The sequence below is a fragment of the Triticum aestivum genome, chromosome 2B, assembly GCF_018294505.1.
Source record: "Triticum aestivum cultivar Chinese Spring chromosome 2B, IWGSC CS RefSeq v2.1, whole genome shotgun sequence".
NCBI classification, from domain to species: Eukaryota; Viridiplantae; Streptophyta; class Magnoliopsida; order Poales; family Poaceae; genus Triticum; species Triticum aestivum.
In genome coordinates this window covers 438,774,293-438,795,683 of record NC_057798.1, presented here as the reverse complement: position 1 = coordinate 438,795,683, position 21,391 = coordinate 438,774,293, and the positions used below count along the sequence as shown (strand labels likewise).

Here is a 21,391-nt window from a genome sequence, read left to right as displayed (position 1 = left end):
CCCACACGCTAGCACCATGTTGTTTGCCAGCTGCGCTGTGCGGGCGAACTAATTTCTGTCCACACAGCCAGCCACCTAGTTCATGCGCGTGTGGACGAACTACTTTTCGTCCACATGACACTCCTAAGTTATAGATGGCAACTGCAGTTAGACGAACGTGGCAACTAGGTAAACACACATGGCAACTGCGATTTTTTGCTAGACGGCAACTGCAGCTGCGCGTACGTGTCAACCAGATAAACACACATGACAACTACTGTTTGATCATATATGGCAAGTAGTTAATCACACACGGCAACTATGGTTGGACCACATGTGGCAACTAGATAAACACACATGGCAACTACTGTTTGACCATATGTGGCAAGTAGTTAATCACACACGGCAACACCGGTTTGATTACACGCGGCAACTACCATAAATTAGACATGACAACTATAGTTAACCAAAACAGATAGAGTTGCCATACTTTTACAACTACACTTGCCATTCCGGATAACTACATCTGCCAACTAGGATGACAACTAAATCGTCATCCCGCGGTGTACCTAACGTAGTTGCGTCAGGACATGTGGGCATCTTTGCTTCGGGTAACACACACGGGGTGGAGATGACTAGTACTTGTTGGCATGTGGCAAGAAGTAGCCGCGCCCACACCTGTGGGCAATTCTAATATTCACCCACACACAGCCCGTGTGGGCTGCCTCCTGCTCACATCATACATGATATGTGGGCGCATGTCGAATTAGCACACACGTGGCAGTTATCGGCATCCTAAAATAAAAATATAAAATCAACTCAGTGAAATAAAACTATGACATTTCATTCCACTTCATTATCGAACCCAACACACCCTTGCCCTGCCCACGAAAGAATGCGCCCTAAAGCTCGTCCAAGCTTGGCGAGCCCACTTATCCGGTGAAGATCCACGGGCTGGCTATTGGCTGCGGCCTGCCAGTGGGCTGGCTGTCTATCAGCCCCGGTACTCCATCGCATCGCATATTCGTCGTCTCGTCTGTTTGCTATCCCATCCCCCTCGTCGCGCGTCCGCTGGCGTGCGCCGCCGCCTCTATCCGAATGGCGCTTCGCTCGCCGGAGCTGCGCTTCGCCGCCTCCACAGGGCTCGGCGCGCTCTCCCGGCCCAGCCGCCTCGCTCCTTCCCCCCTTGCCGCGCTCGCTTCGCCCCGCCGACGCCGCCGCGGCCCGTCCCCTTCCCCTTCTCCCTCGCCCTCCGACTCCAACCCCTCGACCGCCTCCGCCGGTAAGTCTGCGCCTCTTCTTGCGTATTCTCCGCTGGTCTGATGGTGATACACTATGATTTCGCTTACTCCCCGATCGGGCCGAGGTCTGTGTAGGCGACGCTGACGGGCCGGAATGGAAGAAGGTCAGCGCGAAGCGGTTCGGGTACAAGGAGTCCATGATCCCCGATGAGGCATGGAACGTCCTCCACCGACTCCGTAGCAGAGGTGCGCCCCTTTTTCGTTTGCTTGATTGTTATCGTGGAAACACTGAATTGTCACTACTAATCTTGTCTTTCTTCCTTTCTTGAGGAGGGACCAATGCTATCTGTTGATCATGAGTTTATGACAAGCCCCTGATACACATATAGAAGGATTTCTTTTTAGCCCTAAAGTGAATCGTTTAGCTGAAAGTTTGCTCCTTTACAGCTACTCCCTTCGTTCTAAAATAGTATAAAGTTGGGTCATCTATTTTGGAACGGAGGGAGTATTATGGTAATATCATGGTTCAGCGTTTGACTCTCGTGATATAAGAACATAACCACTAGTAAATTATAGCATTCTTTTATTTTTCCGTGAAATACTCGCATGACCATTTGAGGCCTCCTTTGGTTCATAGGATATGAATATCATCGGAATAGGAAAACCATAGGAAGTGAGATGAGATGTATCTCAAATCCTATAGGGAAAGAGATGTCAATTGGTTCGTAGGATAGGATATTTTAATTTGGTCTAGGATAATGTTTTTTTCCTTTGAATTACAAAGGATTTGTTCCTATCCTATACAGGAATAGGGTTCTATTCCTACAAACCAAAGGGCCCCAAAGGAAAATTTCCTCCAAAATCCAATCATTTAGAAGTCCTACAAAATCCCTGATGGTTGATGGTATTAAATGGGTATGAAATGTATCTGGTTTTATTGTTCCACTATTCAGCAAGGAAGTTCAATTCCACCGTGTTACCCTTGTCAAGCTTCATGCACTAGCCAACGCAACCAAAAGTCTGAACTAATAGAAAGGGCTAGGCAATCCACATATGCACTTCAACACCCCCTCTCACGTGTGACACGGAAAGTCAACACGTGGATAGACTCAGAGGCATGGCTCAAGAGGCATATACGTGGACAAAGGGGGGCAACGGCAATGTTTCGATAAATTGCGAAAGCCAGGACTTGAACTCAAGACCTTGGACTCTGATACCATGTTAAGCTTCATGCACTAGCCAACGCAACCAAAAGCCCAGACTAATGGAAAGGGCTAGGTAATCCACATATACACTTCAACAACCCTGCTGTTAGGTAGCTAAGAACTATAAAATTATTGTTTTTCCTTACTATTCTAAAACCACGATGATAACCGAAGGTTTTATGTCTTCAGGTGAAGTATCCATTTGGGTTTTACTTTTTTGTTATTGCACTCTCAGATTTAGTGATATGTGTATGCGTTTTACTGCTTTGCAGGATATGATGTGTACTTGGTTGGTGGTTGTGTTCGAGATCTCATAATGAAGAAAATCCCAAAAGATTTTGACATAATAACAACAGCTGATCTTAGGCAGGTTATAACTCATATTAACGAGCATGCCATTGTTATGCAGTGATTATTACAAATTGGTTTGTTGTGTGTCATACCTTTCTCGAAGAGTCAAAGCTAACATTTCTACTGAAATGTGGAGATAGTAAATTTTCTAGAATAATAATAGTTTTGTCAAAATCAACTGCAACAGACATAATTAGTGTATTTGCTTGATATTAGATGCATGCAGTTTTTCCTTATCTGAAATAAGAGATACCTTCAGTCTATCCGTGATAAGTGAAAGGTATAAATAAAACTATGTATAATTTCACTTCTAATTCTATGTTTGCATGTGTCATATTTTGCAGTTATGTTGCATTGCAAGTCGTCAACAAATTCTGTATTCTATTTGAGATGCAAAAGCAATTTTGTTGACCTTACCAACAAAGGATGCTATTTTGAACTCTTGCAGGTGAAAGACACCTTTGTAGGATCAGCTGTTATAGTAGGAAGGCGGTTTCCCATAGTTCATGTACATGACAATAATTCCATTGTTGAGGTTCGTACACATTCATGCTTACTTGGCTGGATCATCAGAATTTGCACACTTTAAGAGGGGGGTTGTTGAATTAGATTTCCTTTCACACCACATATGCTGCCAACTCAATACTGAGTGTCATTGAATTAGATTTCCTTTCACACCACATGTGCTGCCTACTGAAAATTTCTTATCCTTCCTGGCAGGTGTCAAGTTTTAATACTTACGTTCGAGGGTCAAGTGGCAATCAAATGCCCACTTCAAAGAACCCACATTGTAGCAAGAACGATTATTTACGCTGGAAAAACTGCCAAGGGAGGGACTTCACTATAAATGGGTTGGTGTTCCTTTACATGATAACTAGTTTCCATACTGCAAGCTGTGGTATGCATATTTGCTGATGTTAAATCTGTGCAGATTAATGTTCAATCCATATTCAGAAAAGATCTATGACTACCTGGGTGGCATTGAAGATATTAAGAAAGCTAAGGTCTGCTGTATCGATAATTGTTGTAGTTGCATCATCTTTGCTTGTGTTCAACATCAATCATTTCATTTATTTGTTATGGCATCCTTTTCCCCTTTCAACAGGTTCGTACTGTCATTCCTGCCGCCACTTCGTTCCATGAGGATTGTGGTCAGTATCATTTCAAATTTGTCTTTTTTTGATTTCCTTTTTTTTTATTTTTGCCTTTTTGTGAATTTGGCATTAATATGCAATCTGTAATTAACAGCTCGTATTCTACGTGCAATCAGAATTGCTGCTCGATTAGGATTCAGCTTTCCCAAAGAAACAGCTTATTATGTGAGAAATCTTGCCTGTTCTGTGGCAAGACTTGACAAGGTTTGATCCTGTATGCACAATGTGCTTATATTTTGTGAATGTTTGTCTTCTCATATGCATTGAAGAAGCAAGAACGGAGCACAGGTGCCTGTCTCTTACTGATTTCCTTCTTGTAGGGAAGGTTACTCATGGAGGTTAACTATATGCTTGCTTATGGTTCAGCTGAAGCTTCTTTAAGGTTGCTTTGGAGATTTGGTCTTCTTGAACATTTATTGCCCTTTCAGGTATAGCTATGGTTGATATCTCAAAATATAGTGGTGTTTGTTGTGGTGATTTTAGCTGAACTATTTGGTTGAACTATACAGGCTGCATATTTTTCTTCAACTCTTTTTAAGAGGAAGGATAATGGGACTAACATGTTGCTGGTAAGTTCCATTTTTTTTTTAAATGTATATCTCACTGATAAAAGTTTGGGCCCTTGAGAATATACTCAAATAACATTGTTTTTTTTTTCATCTTTACTTAATTAATAGAGGACTCATAAAGTTTGGGCCCTTGAGATTGTACGCAAATAACATTTTAATTTTCATCTACTTACTTAATTAATAGAGAAATTTAGGGCCTGTTCGGTAACCCTCCACCTCCCCAAAATCCTCAACTCCTCAGCTCAACTCCTCAGCCTAGATTCTCGTTTAAAATCCTGGAGTCAGGATACGTTCGGGAGTACAGCTTCTGCATCTGTAGCGCTTGCATGGGCTGCCAGCCCATTAGGCTAGAATGTGGCTCGAATCGGCCTGGACTTTCAAGCTGAGAACAGAGGCCTGGAGTAGGCCCGGTCGGGCTGAGTTGGTATTGTCTGTCCAATTAGAAAATAAATAACCAGAACATTATCAGAAACCGCCCTAGGAATCATAATCAGATTACAATCAAGTCCCTCCTCACGCAGGAGAGATGGTCAGTGCGGCGCTCTGGCCCCGGCGTTCCAGCGGCCACTCGTCCGGCGGTCCAGGAAGCACGTTGTTTCACCGAGGAGGCACAACTGGTAGGCGGAGGAGGTGAACGGCGGGCGGTGGAGCTCTTGCTCAAGGTGGAGTAGCTGGACGGCGGAAGACTGCGCTCTGTATCCCCAAGTGCCAGTTCAACCACGGCGGAGGAACGCGAGTGGCGGCTGTGGGGGCGGCCACGGGTGGACGAGGTGCACCAGTGGAGGGGAATGGAGATGAGGGATAGAGCGATAGAGGCGAGACGAGGGATCGAACCGGTACGGGTTACTTGGCGGTGGCAGGAGGCAGTAATTTTTCGTAACTCCCGCTTCCAAGTTTTCGAGGAGCTCGGGTTTCCCAACTCCACGACTCCTCAGATTTTACACTGCAAGCTTCTCTTCTCCAAAACCAGGAGTTAGACCGTTCGGGGCAGCTCCACGCCCGGAGTTGACGGAGTAAGGAGTTGGAGGGCTACCGAACACGCCCTTACTCTGTAGCAACTACGAGTTTTGCAATTCTCCAAAACAGGATTGAAATACATTATAGTCCCTCAAGCTGTCAAGGCTGTGAGCCCTTGACTATCAGGCACATGCAGACGGAGCACAGGTGCTTAAGGCACTGACACCTATGCCCAGGGAGCACGGTTAGTGTTTATGGGAGAGATGACTCAAGGTTCCTTTGGGTATATCCAGAAAAAGAACAAATTTTGCCCAGTGCATTGACTAAAAAAAGTGGGCCATCACTCGTACTTGGATAGAGATGATGTGTGAGTTGTACTCCGGAGCGAATAGACTTTGGTAGCACTGAGGCAATTTACTCAGATTACTAATAAGTTACTAAATGTTTGCCAAGGTTTAAGTTCTACTAGCAATTGTTTACGTGCAATGCATGTTTTACACAATATGTATGTCGTGCCGTATATGCAACTCAGAAAAGGGTATTGGGGGTGCCCCACGCGCAAGAATGCAGGCTGTAATGAAGGAGTTGATTCAGCAAGGAGATGTAAAGGAAACTATCTGATAAAAATTAAGTGAATGATTGTGCAATTAAGAGCGATTAATGCAATTCTAGGTTCGAACTAATTTTACCAGTCATTTGAGTCCATTTTTTTTGGATGGTCTAGTTCTATTGAATCAAACACAACTCGTACCTATTATATTGGAGCCCAGTTCTTTTGGTCGATTCTCCTAGAATCTTGAGAATCAGACCTTCCCCCAGATTCTCCCAGAATCTTGAACCCATATGTTTTTGACAATCCTAGCTAGTTAGGGTCTAAATATGTTTTTGACAATCGGCCAAAAGTGCTGAGCCCCAATATAATAGATTGGTTGCACAATATTTCTAAGTTGAGATTGTGGAGTTCTTTCTGTTTGGGAGGCAATTCTATGTTGTGGTGGCATGCTATGGATATTTTTTTAATTTGGCTTTAGTTGCTAGATTTGTCTATTAAATTTACCATCTTGTGCGCGCAGGTCCTATTTTCTAAGCTGGATAGTTTTCTTGCACCTAACAGGCCATGCCATAATAGTTTATGGTAAGAGTTGAATGATTCAACTTGTTATTTCTGTACAACTCAACAATTTATACAGATTCCACACCTCTAATTCTAAGAAGTATACATCCTTCCAGACTCTTAATGTTATCCGTGGGATTCAGTACTACTTGCTAAGATGACATTCTATTTGATTGTTGTTTCTACAGGATAAGCATTTTAGCGTTCCATGAGGCATTGGTACGCAAACCACGGGATCCTTTGGTGGTGGCTACTTTTGCACTCGCTGTATACCTTGGAGGTGATCTGCCACTGGCAGTGGATATTGGACAATCAATCAACCGTCAACATGATGCTGGGTTTGCAGAGCTCTTGGAACCACGGATGTGGGGCAAAAAAGGGTTATTAGCTGAGGTAAAAGACCTTGCTATCTCAATGAGGCAGGCATTAACTGAAATGACTGACGAGTATTATGTTGCAAATGCTATGGCGAAAATCCCTCAAGCACCGTCCTCAGATCTTGTAAGTGCAAATTCTTCTGCCCTCCATATTTAGTTTAGTTATTTGCTGCTTGCAAGTAGACCTGTTGAAATATTGTGCTTTGGGACAGGCCTGAAAAGCCAGGCCCCAGCCTGTCCAACTCTGTAAGGGTAAGCCTGAGGCTGGCCCAAAGATTTTTCAAATAACTAACTAATGCTGATATCTTTCTGGGTAGTGGTGTATCTAAGTACTCCCTCAGTCCCTAAAGTTGTACTAAATCAAAAACACTTATTTTGGGACGGAGGGACTATCTCTCAAGCACGGGAGAACATCTCTCTGGTCTAAGAGAACTCTCATATCATCAGTAACAATATTAACTATGGCCTATAAAGCATGATATTTTAACAGGTAGGAGTAGTCACTTAGCCAGGAATAGCTGCTCCTGAACTAATGCATGCATCGTAAGATTTCCTAGTTCTTTACCTCTTTACACGCACAACATTGCCAGCACTGATAGAGATGAACTGCAGCCATGCTACTAGTATTTTATCTATTCTAGATAGAGTGACAATTGCAATGCTCCATGCTGTACTGAGGCTGATTTATGCCATCTTGGTACATATTCCGGTTTAGGTATTTATCCCGCTACAAGCATACTTGAAGGTTCTCAAATTAATTGAGCGTGTTCAACATGGAAAAAAGGAGATTGGTTATGAACCAAAAAGCGATGGAAATATCGATTATCACAATTTAGCAAATGGTACACCTGCTGAGGTAAGAAATCTCTTCACGCTGGTTGTCTTTGACACGATATACCCCCCGAACCTGGTGAAAGAAGATGACAGCTCTAGAAGATGAACGATCAATTCTGGGTTTCCTAAAGAGACTTCTGCTGCCTAGAGCTTATGCTCCGATGGCTTGCAATAGAAGCTTGCGGAGCTTCCCAAGCTTGACCTGCCGTGTCGAATCAAGGAGAGCAGCAGATGTTATTTGCTGGGTCGGATGGGGATAAACTCAGCTTCCATGACCATGATGTGTTGTTAATCATCGTGGCCTATGGTGTACACTTATGTTGGACCCAATTTAGCAACTGCTCGGTTTTTCTGGGTGCGACTGTTTCTTCCCAGATTATCCCGAGTCAATGTTTATTTCTGATCTGTTGGAAATGCTATTAAGCTGTGGATCTCATTTCAAATGACTTTTAAAGTAGTACGCTGTATTCTATTATGGGTATCGCCTGCAGTGCACACTGACGCCCAGACTGCATGGAATAGTTGCAAAAAATTGCTAGTGCAATAAAAGTTTCTGTTTCTATGATATCGGACGATGTTGTATGCCATGCAATTCCATTACTCCCTCCGTTCCTAAATACTTGTCTTTCTAGAGATTTCAAGAAGTGACTACATACGACGCAAAATGAGTGAATCTACATTTTAAAATATGTCTACATACATCCGTATATTGAGTCCATTTGAAATGCCTAGAAAGACAAGTATTTGGGAACGGAGGGAGTAGTTCATAACGCCCTCATTTTTTGCTTCTGTGTGCGATTTTTAGCTGAGAGTATTTTACGGGCAAAATGCACGAATTGGCGGATTTGTGTGTTTGAACTAGCTCCAGATTCTTGTTGGCATGTTTCACCGGGGACCATTACCATGGGATATTTTCTAAAGCATTCTCAAGTACACTTTCATCAAGATCAACGAGTACTTCCTAAAGCATTCTGAAAGCACGACCAAGTGGATTGGCGAGAAGATGGACTATCCATTCAAGGTTCTAGATTGGCTGTTGCATCAAGCGCGGAAGTCCTCCAAACAACAAGTGATCAAATATAATGAAAAAGAAATGATCTATCAAATCGATGAGCCGGGTGGGACAACAAGGGACGGTAGGTCCTATGGTGGAGTTGCTTACGAGGTGCACATGAAAAACCGTTGGTGCCGGTGTGAGAGGCCACACAAGTATCATTGGCCTTGCTCGCATTTGATGACCGCAGAACGGGCGAGAAACGTGCCCGTATCCAATGGCACAACGGTGCAGTTGCACAAGTTCACATTGGAACGAACAAGGTTGACGTGGGCGCCTCGGTTTAATCCTTTCCTTGATGCCTCACGGTGGCCTGAGTATCACGGCCCAGACATTGTGCCAGATCCCGCACTCATGGTGCCTATGAGGGGAAGAAGAAGAAAGAAGAGGTTCAGGAGTGACATGGATGATCTAGCTGGATACACCGGAATGAAGCAATTTGGTAGTGGTCATTTCATGGAGGCATCGGACACCAACAATTGTGGAGAATGCAACGAAACAGGACACAACGTTAGGAGATGCACGAAAAAACCTAGAACCAACATGGGCACTAGTCAAACACGTGTAGGGAGGACTAGCCTTGGAGTGGGCCGTGGCCGTCGAGGAAGGACTAGCCTTGGAGGGGGCCGTGGTCGTGGAGGAAGGACTAGCCTTGGAGGGGGCCGTGGCCGTGGAGGAAGGACTAGCCTTGGAGGGGGCCATGGTCGTGGATCCGGTGGTTCTAGTACACGTCGGGTTGATAGGGGAAGGCCTATCGACGTGTTGCTCAATCCGGATGGTTGAAATAATGTGAATGGTACTACTTTTAATATGTACATGTGTTGATATATTTGCCTTTTTACATGTCAATGTGTTCATTTTTTGACTTAACATCTTTAATTGTTGTAGGCATGGCTTCATCCGGTTCCATGACGAGGCCACCGTGTGCTAACCAAGAAGACATGCCGCACAAGTGGGAGAACGCATGTTTGGACAAGGTGAAGGAGAAAGATGTGAAGATTCCGCCATGTTGGTGTGGAGATGTTTGCAAGGTGAAGGTGTCCACCGACCGAAAGAAGTCATGGACGGAAGGAAGGAGATATTTTGTATGCCCCAACTATGCTTATGATCGTGCGCTTCCAACTCATGCCTATGACCAACCACCGGTATGCTAGAGAAGTAACATGTTACTCTAAAATGTGTGTCAACACTAACATCCATTTTGTATGCAGTCACCGCCTCCTCTATGCAAGTACTTCACGTGGATAGATCATGAAGTGCCAGAAGATGTCCAAAAGGACCAATATCAAGATTGTCTTAGGCGCCAGCGGCTGTTCGAAGAAAGGTTTCGAAGAGGCTTGGAGGAAGAGCGTCGTCAGAAGGAGAGGATGGAGCGCAAGCAACACGAGGAGGAGAGGGCACGCCAAGCGAAGCTTGCTCATGAGGAGGAGAGGGCAAGAAAGCTTGCAAAGGCTCGCAAGGCACAAGAGGAGGATGAGGCACGTGACAAGAAGGGGAAATGGCCCCCGTATGACTCAGTAAAGCCTTCGCTTCGGTGGACTCGTCATGTAACCGGATGAATCCATGCCAAATTTATCATGAACTATGTAGTACTAATTAATGCAAGAATGCACATGTCATGAACTTGTAGTGAATGAGTTTGCCATTTGTATTGAATTTGGTGTGGAGATGTTTGCAAGGTGTCATGAATGAACTTTAGTTTGTCAGCAATTTCTGTGATTTGTCTGAAATTTTTGTTAATTGTTGTGCTGAGAAGAGGGGCAAAACAGAGGACGACTCTGTTTTGCTCTGTTTTTAGCTTAGCCCCACTACCGCCACAGGCCCTGGCGGTAGGGTGCTTGACCCTACCGCCATGGCCTGTGGCAGTAGGGGGGGGGGGCAAACCTACTGTGATGGTAAAACCAGAGGCGTTGGTGGTAAGGGGGACCCTACCGTCACAACCAGAGGCCCTGGCGGTAGGTCATGACCCTACCGCCAATGCCTGTGGCGGTAGGGGGGGTAACCGCCAGTGCCTGTGGCGGTAGGGAGGGGGGGCTAACCTGTTGTAATGGTAAAACGAAGGGCCTTGGCGGTAAGGGAGACCCTACCGCCACAGCCTATGGCGGTAGGGTCCCCCTTACCGCCAAGGCCCTTCGTTTTACCGGTACAACAGGTTTACCCCCCCTACCGCCACAGGCACTGGCGGTAGGGTTTTGCACCCTACCACCGAAGGCTGTGGCGGTAGGGTTTGAATCCTCTCCTCCCCTCTTTCCTACCCCCTTCTGTCGAATGTTAGAACAATAACCCATTTCTACCAAATATTAGAATGATCATCTCGCAAACACATACATAACTCAACTCAACATAGTTCATTACATCCACGAATAACACATGTTCAAACTAATTAAAACATGGCTCGGTTCAGATGACATCGGTTCAAACTAGAGGCTCAAGCTCAACGACACATTTTCTAAACAGGTAACATATTTCTCATACTTATCAGACATTCAATTTGTTCGTCACGCGCTTGATTACGCTTCAGTTGAAAGTCGGTGGATCCTGCCCAATGACCCAACACACCATTCGCTTCACGGAAACAGGCCCATGCAGCACGGCGGACGGGATTCTCTGAAACGCCTTGTTTGATTGCCCATCCTATGACCTGGTCGGGTTTCCTCAAGTCCATCTCACGGAATTCTTCTTTGCTAGCAGTGAACGCAATCTCAATTGCCAAAGTGTGTCTGCAAGCATATTCCCGGTCTTGCAGCTCATCAAGCATCCTCCTTTTTTCCTTCACAAGCTTTCGAAAAGCTTTTTTCTCCTTAGCATCAGAAGGTTCCTCGATAAAGTGATACTTGTTGAAATCCTTCATGGCCGCATTTGCCTCATCACAACTCTTCAACCATGCTTCACATTCCCTCTTCAAGCAACGATGTCGCTCTGACATGAGCTTCTCACACGCTATGTTCATAGTCATGGATCGAATGTCCATCCTACATGAATATACGGATTTAAGATGACATACAACAAAACATAAAATAAATTCAATGAAGTACAACACTTGGTTACTTGATATGACATACAACACCAAGTTCTTAATGAGTCCAAATGTTAAGGGTACAAGTCATTACAGTCCAAATGACACTCATAGCAGTTCAAATGACAACCAAGCAAAGGGTACATGTCATTACAGTCCAAATGACAAAGATTACATAGCCTCATGCAATTCTATGTGGCATACGGTCCCGGGTTGCAACAAATAACATCATTTCTTTCTTTGACCCATGCCCAACGAGAAGCCCGCTTCTCGTCCGACGAGAATGGTTGGCGAACTAACCAAAATGACCTGACCATGATTTCCCATGTCTATCTCAGCATATTCTCCCCTTGTCACACACAATGCAATTTGCATTGCAAGATGACTCCTACATTTTTTCCACCGTCTTGAGCTTCTCCATCTACCTCTCCTTTTTTTTGATAAAATTTTCTGAACGGTCATTATTGAAATAATAATGTGAAAAGGCCCTACACTCCGCATTCAACGCATCAATGGTTTTCACCCACAAGTTCATCTTTTCCTCAATCAATTCGCGTTACGGTTCGCCGCCGCCTCAGCAGAAGCTTCAAAGAAAACGAACAGTGCCATCCTACATTTCGAGAAGTTGCTATTAAAGTAAACTTAGGTTTAATTGCTTTCTGAAGCCTAACCCAACCCCAATTATGTACACTAATACTAGCACTAGATCTAGGTACACAAACTATTCTACAAGCAATTCTAAGCACATCATAAATAAGGAAATCACAAACATAACCCTAAATGGATCATATGAATTGATTTGACCACATGAGCTAGGGTTTGCAACCAAATGAGCAAATGCAAGCTAAACAAAGATATCAACCAATCAAAATGAGGGGAAATGAGAGAGCTACCTTGGGTGATGAAAATGGTAAGAATCCACCGGAGAAATCTGAAACAAATGAGAGAGATTTGAGAGGCTCTTGTGCTTCAAAGAGAGAGGGGGGGGGGGGAGACTTGAGCTCGGTGAGTAGAGTGAACTGAATGAGTGGTTGAGGAGGGGGGAGGAAATATCCAGCCCCTCCCCACCTTATCCACCACACAGGACCCTACCGCCAGAGGTGGTGGCGGTAGGCTTCAGTACCCTACCGCCATGGCCCCTGGCGGTAGGCCCTTTTCCACGCCAGCAAGGGCTAACGGCCGTCAATCGCCGTCCAGGGGCCTACCGCCAGGGCCCTTGGCGGTAGGTAGTGCAATCCTACCACCACAGCCCCCGGCGGTAGGCAAAAGGGTCAAATCCCGAAATATTTCCAGAGGGGGGGTCAGATCCTGAAATTGTTAGCAAAAAGGGTCAAAACATGAAATTTTGCCACCTCCAGACTCTAGTTAAGGCACAGACTGGCACACCATGTCACCGGGCAATATATGATAGAGTACATACCTCGTTCGTTCGTTCTTTATAGTTAACAAAAGACAATTAGAGGTCTGGTTGCTGTGGGCTCGGTTCGGGCACCAGTGGAGGATAGGTCACTGCATGTGATGATGATATATGAAGTGAAATCGCTTCTTGCATGTGATGATGATATATGAAGTGAAATCGCTTCTTGGTGACAAGCAAGATTGTTCTATTGCTCAAATTAGTAGGTGTCAAAATGCTATCAGTCACAAGTTGGCAACTTTTAGCTGTGTAGAAGCTAGGATGGTAGTTTGGCTAAAATCTGGCCTTCTTAATGTACCCCAATTTTGTTTGGAGGAGCTTCCTTCAGTTTGAGCAATGAAATTCCTTTAACCCCGCAAACAAAAAAAAGACAAGTAGAGGATATCGCTCAACGGTTGTAGAGGGTTGCAACCCCTGAAAAATTGGTATATCTCTAGCAGACCCCGTATAATGTTCTGACCCGCAAAATAACCGTCAAAATACAGATCCGTGCGTAAAATGCTGCCCGGCCAGATCCGCAAATGCGTCCGGCCCGTAATTTTTTTTGAGGGGCGCGATATAATTCCATCCCCAACCCGCGAAAACGCAGGTTTCCGCCTCGCCCCGACGGTGCCCTGTATCCCAGGAAAGCGGTTGGTGGGAGGGACATTTCAGCCCGCGTCCTTTCCCCACCCCCTTCCGCCGCTGCCCGCCATTGGTTCCGCCCGTCCGCCGCCGGCGATTCCGGCCAAATCTGTGGGCGGGATCGCGCCGCGGGGGCGCCCCTACCCTCTTCCACCGAGCCGCTTCACCGGCTCCCTGGATCTGCCGATCCGAGCCGCCCCTAGTCGCTGTCGCCACCCGGGATCCACCGCCCTGAGCTGCCCCTAGTCACCGTCGCCGCCTCGGGATCCACCGCCGCAGAGCCGCCGCCCCGAGCCGCCGTTAAGTACTTGTACTTGTGCTTGTGCTGAGCCGTATGCATAGTTGGTTAACGCGGCGTGCATATTTTGTGAATTTAGATGAAATTGAGCCCGTGCGAGAAGTTTTTGCTCGAGGCCGGATATGTTCAATTCAGACGACTCGAATGTTGAGACGTTACCTGTCAACTATCCGCGGCAGACGTTGGTGATGGCCCTCGCCGTGAAGGAGCACGAAGATGAGAACCGAAAGAGACGGCGAGGATCGACCGTCGGCCGTCTTTGCATTTCTCAAAATCGCCATCTCGGGAACGAGATGTTGATGCAAGACTACTTCACGGACAATCCAACATGTCCGCCACACCTCTTCCGGAGAAGGTACCGAATGCGTCGGTCCCTCTTTGTAAAAATAGTTCAAGCTTGTGAGGCCAATTGTCGGTATTTTACTCAAAGCTTGCAAGGTCAAACCAGCTAGAGACCCTAACCGCATTAGAGCTTTTCTTTAGACCTACAGGGAGATTGAAAAATGCAAACACCCACTTTCAGCTTCAGGAGAATCTCATTGAGCACCATTGACAAAGAGCTGAGCAGTAACACATTCCATTTTTCCATTCATTTTCATTTAATTCATGTGTGATTTGAATTCGGAACAAGTTTTGTATTGAGTTATTTAGTTCGCTTGGGTGATTTGAATAATTATTGTAATTGATGATTGTTGTATTGTAGTATAGACATTTTTTTATATTGCAAATTAGTAATTCTCAATATGTGCATATGTGTCAAATTCAAATAAAACCGCAAACTGTTTTGCGGACCGGCGCGGGCGCCGGCAGAGCAGACACCGCAAATATTTCGTTTCACAGTTCCGCTATGTGGGGCCTGATTGGCCGGCGTCCCGCGCCGGCCCGCAAAACAATTTTTCCGCGAACTGTAAACGAGTTTTGCGGGTCGGCAATATACAGGTCTGTTAAGATGCTCTTATATTGATACAAATGATCTACCTCTTATAAAAAAAAACAGTGTTACATACATACATTTGCATGAGTGCATGCAAAATCAATCATCTGTAAAAAAAAAAAGCGCATCGACCAAACTTAAGCCACCGCTACCAAATTCTATTGTACGTATCTATACTAGTGCTACTACTCGTGGTTCCATTTCCACACAAACATGAGTATACACTGGTAATCACCGGAACAATTAGTTATAATCAATAATCAACAATCAAGAGTACCAAATGAACATCAAGCTAATCAGTTAAGCCCAGAAGCTAGCTAGGCTGCTTCCGCTTCCTTCTTCACACCAAGAGAGTTGGTGCTGACGGTGGTGGCGCCGGGATGGTATGGACCCATGCGGGTCAACCTGCACGTTTAAACAACCGCACGCATGATGAGTTAGGCGGCGAATTAGCCAGGTCAACACGTCTACGTACAACCCAAAAGATTTGGAGTGGTACGTAATACAGCTTTTGACTTGTTCTGAGCAGAAGAAGGCAAAGATGATACTACGTGCATGCATACATACACACACACGATCGAACCAAATCCTGCTTTCCTCGATTTGGGTGAGCAGATCAATCGTGATGTTTTATTTGGTAGGTGTCGGTCCATCATATCGGTCGTCGATGTCGATCGAGGTGTCACCGTCAGTCAACTATGTATGCGCATGCTGCTAGGTTGAAGGTTCGGTCGATCGCACCAAAAACGTGGTCTCCGATCGAGCAAGATCGTTCAAGGACCCACACGGTTTCAACATTTTTCTTTCTCCACGTGGAATGTTCAAAGAGAGCAACTAGCCCTGATATCCTACCCAATATCAATTTCATTTTCTCCCTAATATCAGCGTTCATTGCACGTACGAAAAGATATATGCCATAGCTTGCACGTACTGCTACTTTAACTTGGTTTCAAAACAAGAAACTACTACTCTCTCCGTCCCAAAATAAATATCTCGAGCTTAATATAAATTTGTACTAAAGCTAATACAAAATTGAGACACTTATTGTGAAACGGTGGGAGTACTACTTTAACTTATGGTTTTGTTCCATCAACAAATTGATATTATATGGCCAAAACATAATTTTAATACTACACAATTGTATGTATTTACCTCTCTTTACGCTTCACTAGGAACTGCTGTAACGATTTTGTTCTTGCCAATGGTATGTCTGCAAGCATGAATATTAGAATTGTAAGCAACGACTTTATCAAGTGTCCAACGGACTGTTTTTCTTTTTTACTCATTACACTTGTTTGCTCATGATGAGTTATTATTTAAACAAACCTTTGCTTGAATTTCCAACAGGTGTATTGTTGCCGAGGTCGCGCCTTTCTGCCATAGTTACGTCCCTTGCCATCTGCATTATAGCTTCTGCCTGTCAAAATAATTGGTAAGATGTCGAAGGCAACATTAGTGTATGAAATTGATAATGTGCATCTCCTACATCTGCTTACTTTCTTATGCATACATTAATTCTCTCTAATCAAAAGAAATATGTAATTTCATTTTTGGAAATCTGACATCGGAGTAAGTGCTTTAAGGTACATCAGACAACAACAATTATTGTTTTGAACGGTTTACATGCGTAAAAATATACTAGTAACAAATTGTCTTGTATGATACTAACTCTGATTCTAAATATAAGATGTTTTTGCAGTCAAATCTCTACTCCTAATGGAGCAGTTGGTGAATAGTCTTCACGGTTTATTTTCGCTGGTTTTCTCCGTCTCTCCTCCCACCACCCCCTCCCATTCTGGTCCATCGATTTATTTTTCTCTCCACTTTTTATTAAAACAAGGACTTTCATAACGTATAACAAATCACGGATCTAACTTCCTTAAATTATTCATATCAATCGATTTCTTTTATTGGTTCAATTTGTCTTAGGAAACAAATAATAAATTTTTAAGAAACAAATAATAGATTTAATCTAACTTTCCTAGCTTATCTAAATCAATCGATTTCTCTCATTAGTGAAATTTGTTTTAGAAACAAATAACAGACATGTTACAAACTTTCCTCCCAATAAATAGTTTCTTAACATTTGCAAACTTTCCTAATCAGACACGTCACAAACGGGCAGGTACTGATATCATGTTACCAAACAATAAAACCCCATTTGCATAGAAATCAGTTCAAAATCCTAACTTTCCTAAATTTTTACCTTTCCTTGATAACATCCTATATTTCCTATATTTTCCACCTATTGAAGGAAATCACCCCTTCATCGATATTAGCATTTTTTGGAATGAGATCTCCGGTTATGATTTTTTTGCGATTCTTTCCAATTGTGATCTCTCCTTCCGCTCCGGCTACTTCTCGCATAATCACCTCCACCACAGCCAGCTGGCGCCACCCTAGACCTCTTGCCTCTCCACACCTTCTCCACCACCTCCTCCTCGTACTCCATTGACAATCCCTCCGCCACGTTTGTTCACGGCCATGTCGAGGGCATGGCGCAACAGCGTACCAGTGGTAGAGCAGCGCATAGCAGCAGGAAGAAGCACGTAGCAGGCAAGGCGAGCGGCCGACGGTGGAGGGCAGAGATGCGACCGGCGTGGCTGAGGGGGCGGACTGCAGAAGATGGCCGCGACAGGAGGCGGCGCGAGGCAGGGGCGCGACAGCAGGGCGAGCGAAGGGATAGGCGGCAGCAGACGGGGCGAGCACAGACAGTGAGAGTGTGACGCACAGCCAGGGTGTGCGTCGTGCGGGGCACAGTGGTGCGGTGGTTGTGGCGAGCGTGATGGCAACGCTGGGCGCGACGGACGCGGTGTGGCACGTGCGTGGGTATGGAGAGCCAGAGAGAGAGTGGCCCCGCGGGCGCGAAAGAAGAGCTGAAGGCTTGGGCATGGGCGCGCATAGGAGCGGGCATGTGCCACAGGGTCAATCCGAGGAGCTCAGTGGCTACCCCTGCAATGGCCATGGCGGACGGCGGTTCTCGGCCACGGCAAAATACCTAACGAGAGCAAACGAGAGGGGAAACTGGGGAAAGACAAGAGGAGATCAAGGCGGTGTCAATGGCACCCTAAGGGAAGACATGGGAGCTCGGCGCGGCACGGATCAAACGACAATGTCGCGGTGGCCGAAGGTTGAGGAAGACGACAACGACGTTGATCTGGGTGTGCTGGACTTGATCTTGTTGGCACGGACGAAGTAGCGGAGGCATTCGGAGCTCCTCGACAAGGTCCTAGCCAGCAGGGAGGGCAGTGATCGTGTGGACGGGGTCGGTCATGGTGGCCATGGCATCTGACTTCGTCCAGATCACCGGGATCGAGCGAGCGAGGAGGAGAAGTGGATCTGGGAGGGGGCGTCGAGGAGGAGTGAGGCCATGGGGGCAGGGGAGGCAGGGTGTCACCCTTATCCATTCCCCTTCGATGCCGGTGAGGTGGTCGGGCGGGAGCCCAGCTCTGTAGCGACGGGCTCGGGGAACAGGAGAAGACGACCGTGCGGGGACTGGACCACTGGGCCGGTTCGGCGGCAAGGCCCGGGGGGTAGGGGGAATCCTCTTTTTCATCGTCCTTTTGGTTTTTAATGTATACTAATTCGTTTCTCCTTTTTAACACCATTTTCTATTTATTCTTATATCAACTAAATGGATTTTGTTAATTGTGAAACTATGCCCACAATTCGAGCACAATATTTTTAGGTGGCACAAAAAGTTTGGGGCCAAAAGAAAATACATAAAATTAGGTTTATATTTAATTGGTTATTTTAACTACTGTTGGACCTCTTATTAATTTGACAAGATTTAATTTTTGGGTCAAATAATGTTGGGCTCAACATGTCAAAGATGAGTGGAATTTATAGAATATGGTGAAAATTTTAGTTTTACTATTTGACAAAATAATTTATTTGACTTTATTTTAAATTTGAATTGGGCTTTGATTTTTATCAAGTGGCAGTTTGGCTTAGCAAGCCTGATGACATGGCATCATTAGGGGGAGGTCACTGTAGCTAACGACTTGAGGTGTTACATAATCTTCCCATTTCTGAAATCTCATTGTTAAATGATTGGGGAATATATCACACTATCCATTAGTTCAGTCAATCTCACTACAAGTCCACACATTATTGCCAATTGAGTAAGTCTTATTGACGGGGAGAATAGGCTATGTGTGTGCGTGTGTGTTAGAGAGAGAGAGGGAGAGAAAGTGAGGAAGAGGGAGGGAGAGAGTGTGTGTGAGGATTTGATGGTAAAAGAGGTCACCAATATCGTAATATTGAACTCCTAAAGTTAATGTGACCCCGTTGCAACGCATGAGCGTTCTTCTAATGTAAGTAGTTTTCAAGACAACCATCCGATCCCCACTTCAACCCACTAAATTTGTGGTGAAAGTGTTTTAAAATTACCAATTTTTCACACTGCAATTTTAGGTGACCGAGAGAATCCTATATACCTAAATAGTTGATTCCTATCTGAATTCTCTTAACATGCACATATGCCATCTCATCATTCCACTAATTATTATATGTGTTTGTCTAGGACACATCTAGATGTGTTCTAGTTATTGCACATCTAAGTGACTCAATCAAACTAGAAAGAAAAGAAAAATAGACTAATGAAAATGGTTACACGAATCTTCACGTAAAATCAATAGCATAGGACTTAGATATGCAATACTTAGGCCACGTCTAGATGTGCTTTAGCAAAATTATTATTATATGTAACATGCATGAGAAATGGTATTTATTTTCTCACTCGACATGAGCGCATCCTTAGGGCATGTACAATGGTTGATTAGACCGTCTTATCTTAAGCCTTGCATGTGGTTTAGAGATGAAAATAAAAACATATATACAATGAGATATCTCTTTGTTTTATCTAAAATAACTAGCTATTCCTAAAAATATGATGAGGCATATTGTGCTGAGAAATCATCTCTTAATAAAAGAAGACAAACTTTTTTTTTTATGATCCTCTCTTTTTCATTTTAGCATTTATTCTATATGGCACGTCTAAGATAACACCATTGTACGTGCCCTAACTCATCATATATGTCACTTCACCAATCACACTACTTATATCTCTTTTAGCATGCACGAGAGATGCTACTTACGTTCTATATATGTTTACAACTATGTTATAACCAAATACAATATATTATGCTTATATTAATTTTCACTGAAATTTTATAAAAAAAATATTGCAGCCAATTCCGACAGCAATCCGCGGAGTATCATCTAGTTAAAAAAGTCATGGGCATCACCTTGTGGTCGAAGTTAATTAGTGAGGGTCGAAGTTGAGAGTCTAACGAAGAGAAGAGTAATAAGCAAATGAAACTGCAGGCGCGGAGACTGATAATCACCTTGTGGTGGGAGACATCGAAGATGGCAACGGAGCCGTTGTAGAAGACCGTCATGGGACTGGGAGCCGCCGGCGCCTCTTCCGTCGTCGCCGGCGAGCGGGCGACGACGACGCGGCGCAGGAGCTGGGGGTCTATCCTCGCTATAGCGCTCGTCTCCATCCCTGCCCGCACGTACGCATCCATTCAGTTCCAGTCAGTACTCACGCGCGCATACACAGACACACAAGAGGTAGCGATAAAACTAGAATAATCTGACGTTCGGAGTTTTCGGACCTCGGATGGACGACAAGGAGGAGGAGCCGGTGCTCTTGCCGTGTTGTTCGCTGGGGGCGGCGGCGCGGAGGCCGAGGAAGTCGAGCTCCACCGGCGGCGCTCTCGACGACATGTTCGATCCCAAGCTCGAGGACGTAGAGTAGAGGGGGTGTGGAGGCGCTCGTGTGGCGTGGCTATGGGCAATGAGCGGAGTTGTTACGTCCGATCGGGAGTGCGAGGCCTAATATATATAGAACGAGAGCTGCAGGCTACTGGTCGCCGGTGTGGAGCTACCGCTGCATGAGCTCACGACCCATGTCGTCGCCGCCGTCTCTCAAATAATGAAGTCTCATTGCTCGGCAGCGCAGGTCGGAACGCGCGAAAAGATGGCGATCGGCGAGAAAGCGACCGACCCACCCCTCCGTCTCCGTCGGCACCACTAATCAATTTGATTTACTAGGTGGTTGAAGGAAATAATGAGATGGATCCTCCACTAATCACTAATCAGTCGCCGCGTGTGGTGCCAACCACTCCAACAGCTCGTGACGAGTGGGAATGGGCACACGCGGACTCGACGGCTTGCGTCGGAAGAGGCGTGTGAAGTGAGTGGGGCACGCGGCTGATGGGACGCACCGGAAATGAAAATTAAGCCACGAGCGGAAATTCA

General features: G+C 45.2%; 3 protein-coding genes across 4 annotated transcripts; 2 read left to right on the top strand and 1 right to left on the bottom strand.

Annotated features, from left to right (window-relative positions):
* The first annotated feature begins 958 nt into the window (after positions 1-958).
* LOC123045332 (poly(A) polymerase I) lies at positions 959-8,346 on the top strand. 2 transcript variants are annotated; one of them, XM_044468331.1, is made up of 14 exons: positions 959-1,261; positions 1,356-1,466; positions 2,698-2,795; positions 3,225-3,311; positions 3,497-3,627; positions 3,708-3,780; positions 3,882-3,927; positions 4,025-4,134; positions 4,251-4,358; positions 4,440-4,499; positions 6,530-6,591; positions 6,759-6,963; positions 7,067-7,071; positions 7,663-8,346. In XM_044468331.1, exons 1-14 carry the CDS (start codon positions 1,078-1,080, stop codon positions 7,688-7,690), a joined length of 1,308 nt encoding a protein of 435 aa, XP_044324266.1. In that variant the 5' UTR covers positions 959-1,077; the 3' UTR covers positions 7,691-8,346. The 2 variants fall into 2 exon arrangements, with proteins under 2 accessions (XP_044324266.1, XP_044324265.1); XM_044468330.1 differs by having other exon boundaries at positions 6,759-7,071.
* Positions 8,347-8,438: 92 nt separating this feature from the next.
* LOC123045333 (uncharacterized) lies at positions 8,439-10,439 on the top strand. Its single transcript, XM_044468332.1, has 2 exons — positions 8,439-9,980; positions 10,047-10,439. The coding sequence occupies exons 1-2, from the start codon at positions 9,678-9,680 to the stop codon at positions 10,392-10,394; spliced, it is 651 nt and encodes a 216-aa protein (XP_044324267.1). The 5' UTR covers positions 8,439-9,677; the 3' UTR covers positions 10,395-10,439.
* A 4,685-nt stretch (positions 10,440-15,124) lies between these two features.
* On the bottom strand, positions 15,125-21,034 carry LOC123045331 (protein TIFY 9). Its single transcript, XM_044468329.1, has 5 exons — positions 20,746-21,034; positions 20,473-20,633; positions 16,451-16,541; positions 16,277-16,334; positions 15,125-15,529 (listed from the first exon to the last, which is right to left on the bottom strand). The coding sequence occupies exons 1-5, from the start codon at positions 20,855-20,857 to the stop codon at positions 15,442-15,444; spliced, it is 510 nt and encodes a 169-aa protein (XP_044324264.1). The 5' UTR covers positions 20,858-21,034; the 3' UTR covers positions 15,125-15,441.
* Positions 21,035-21,391: the final 357 nt, after the last annotated feature.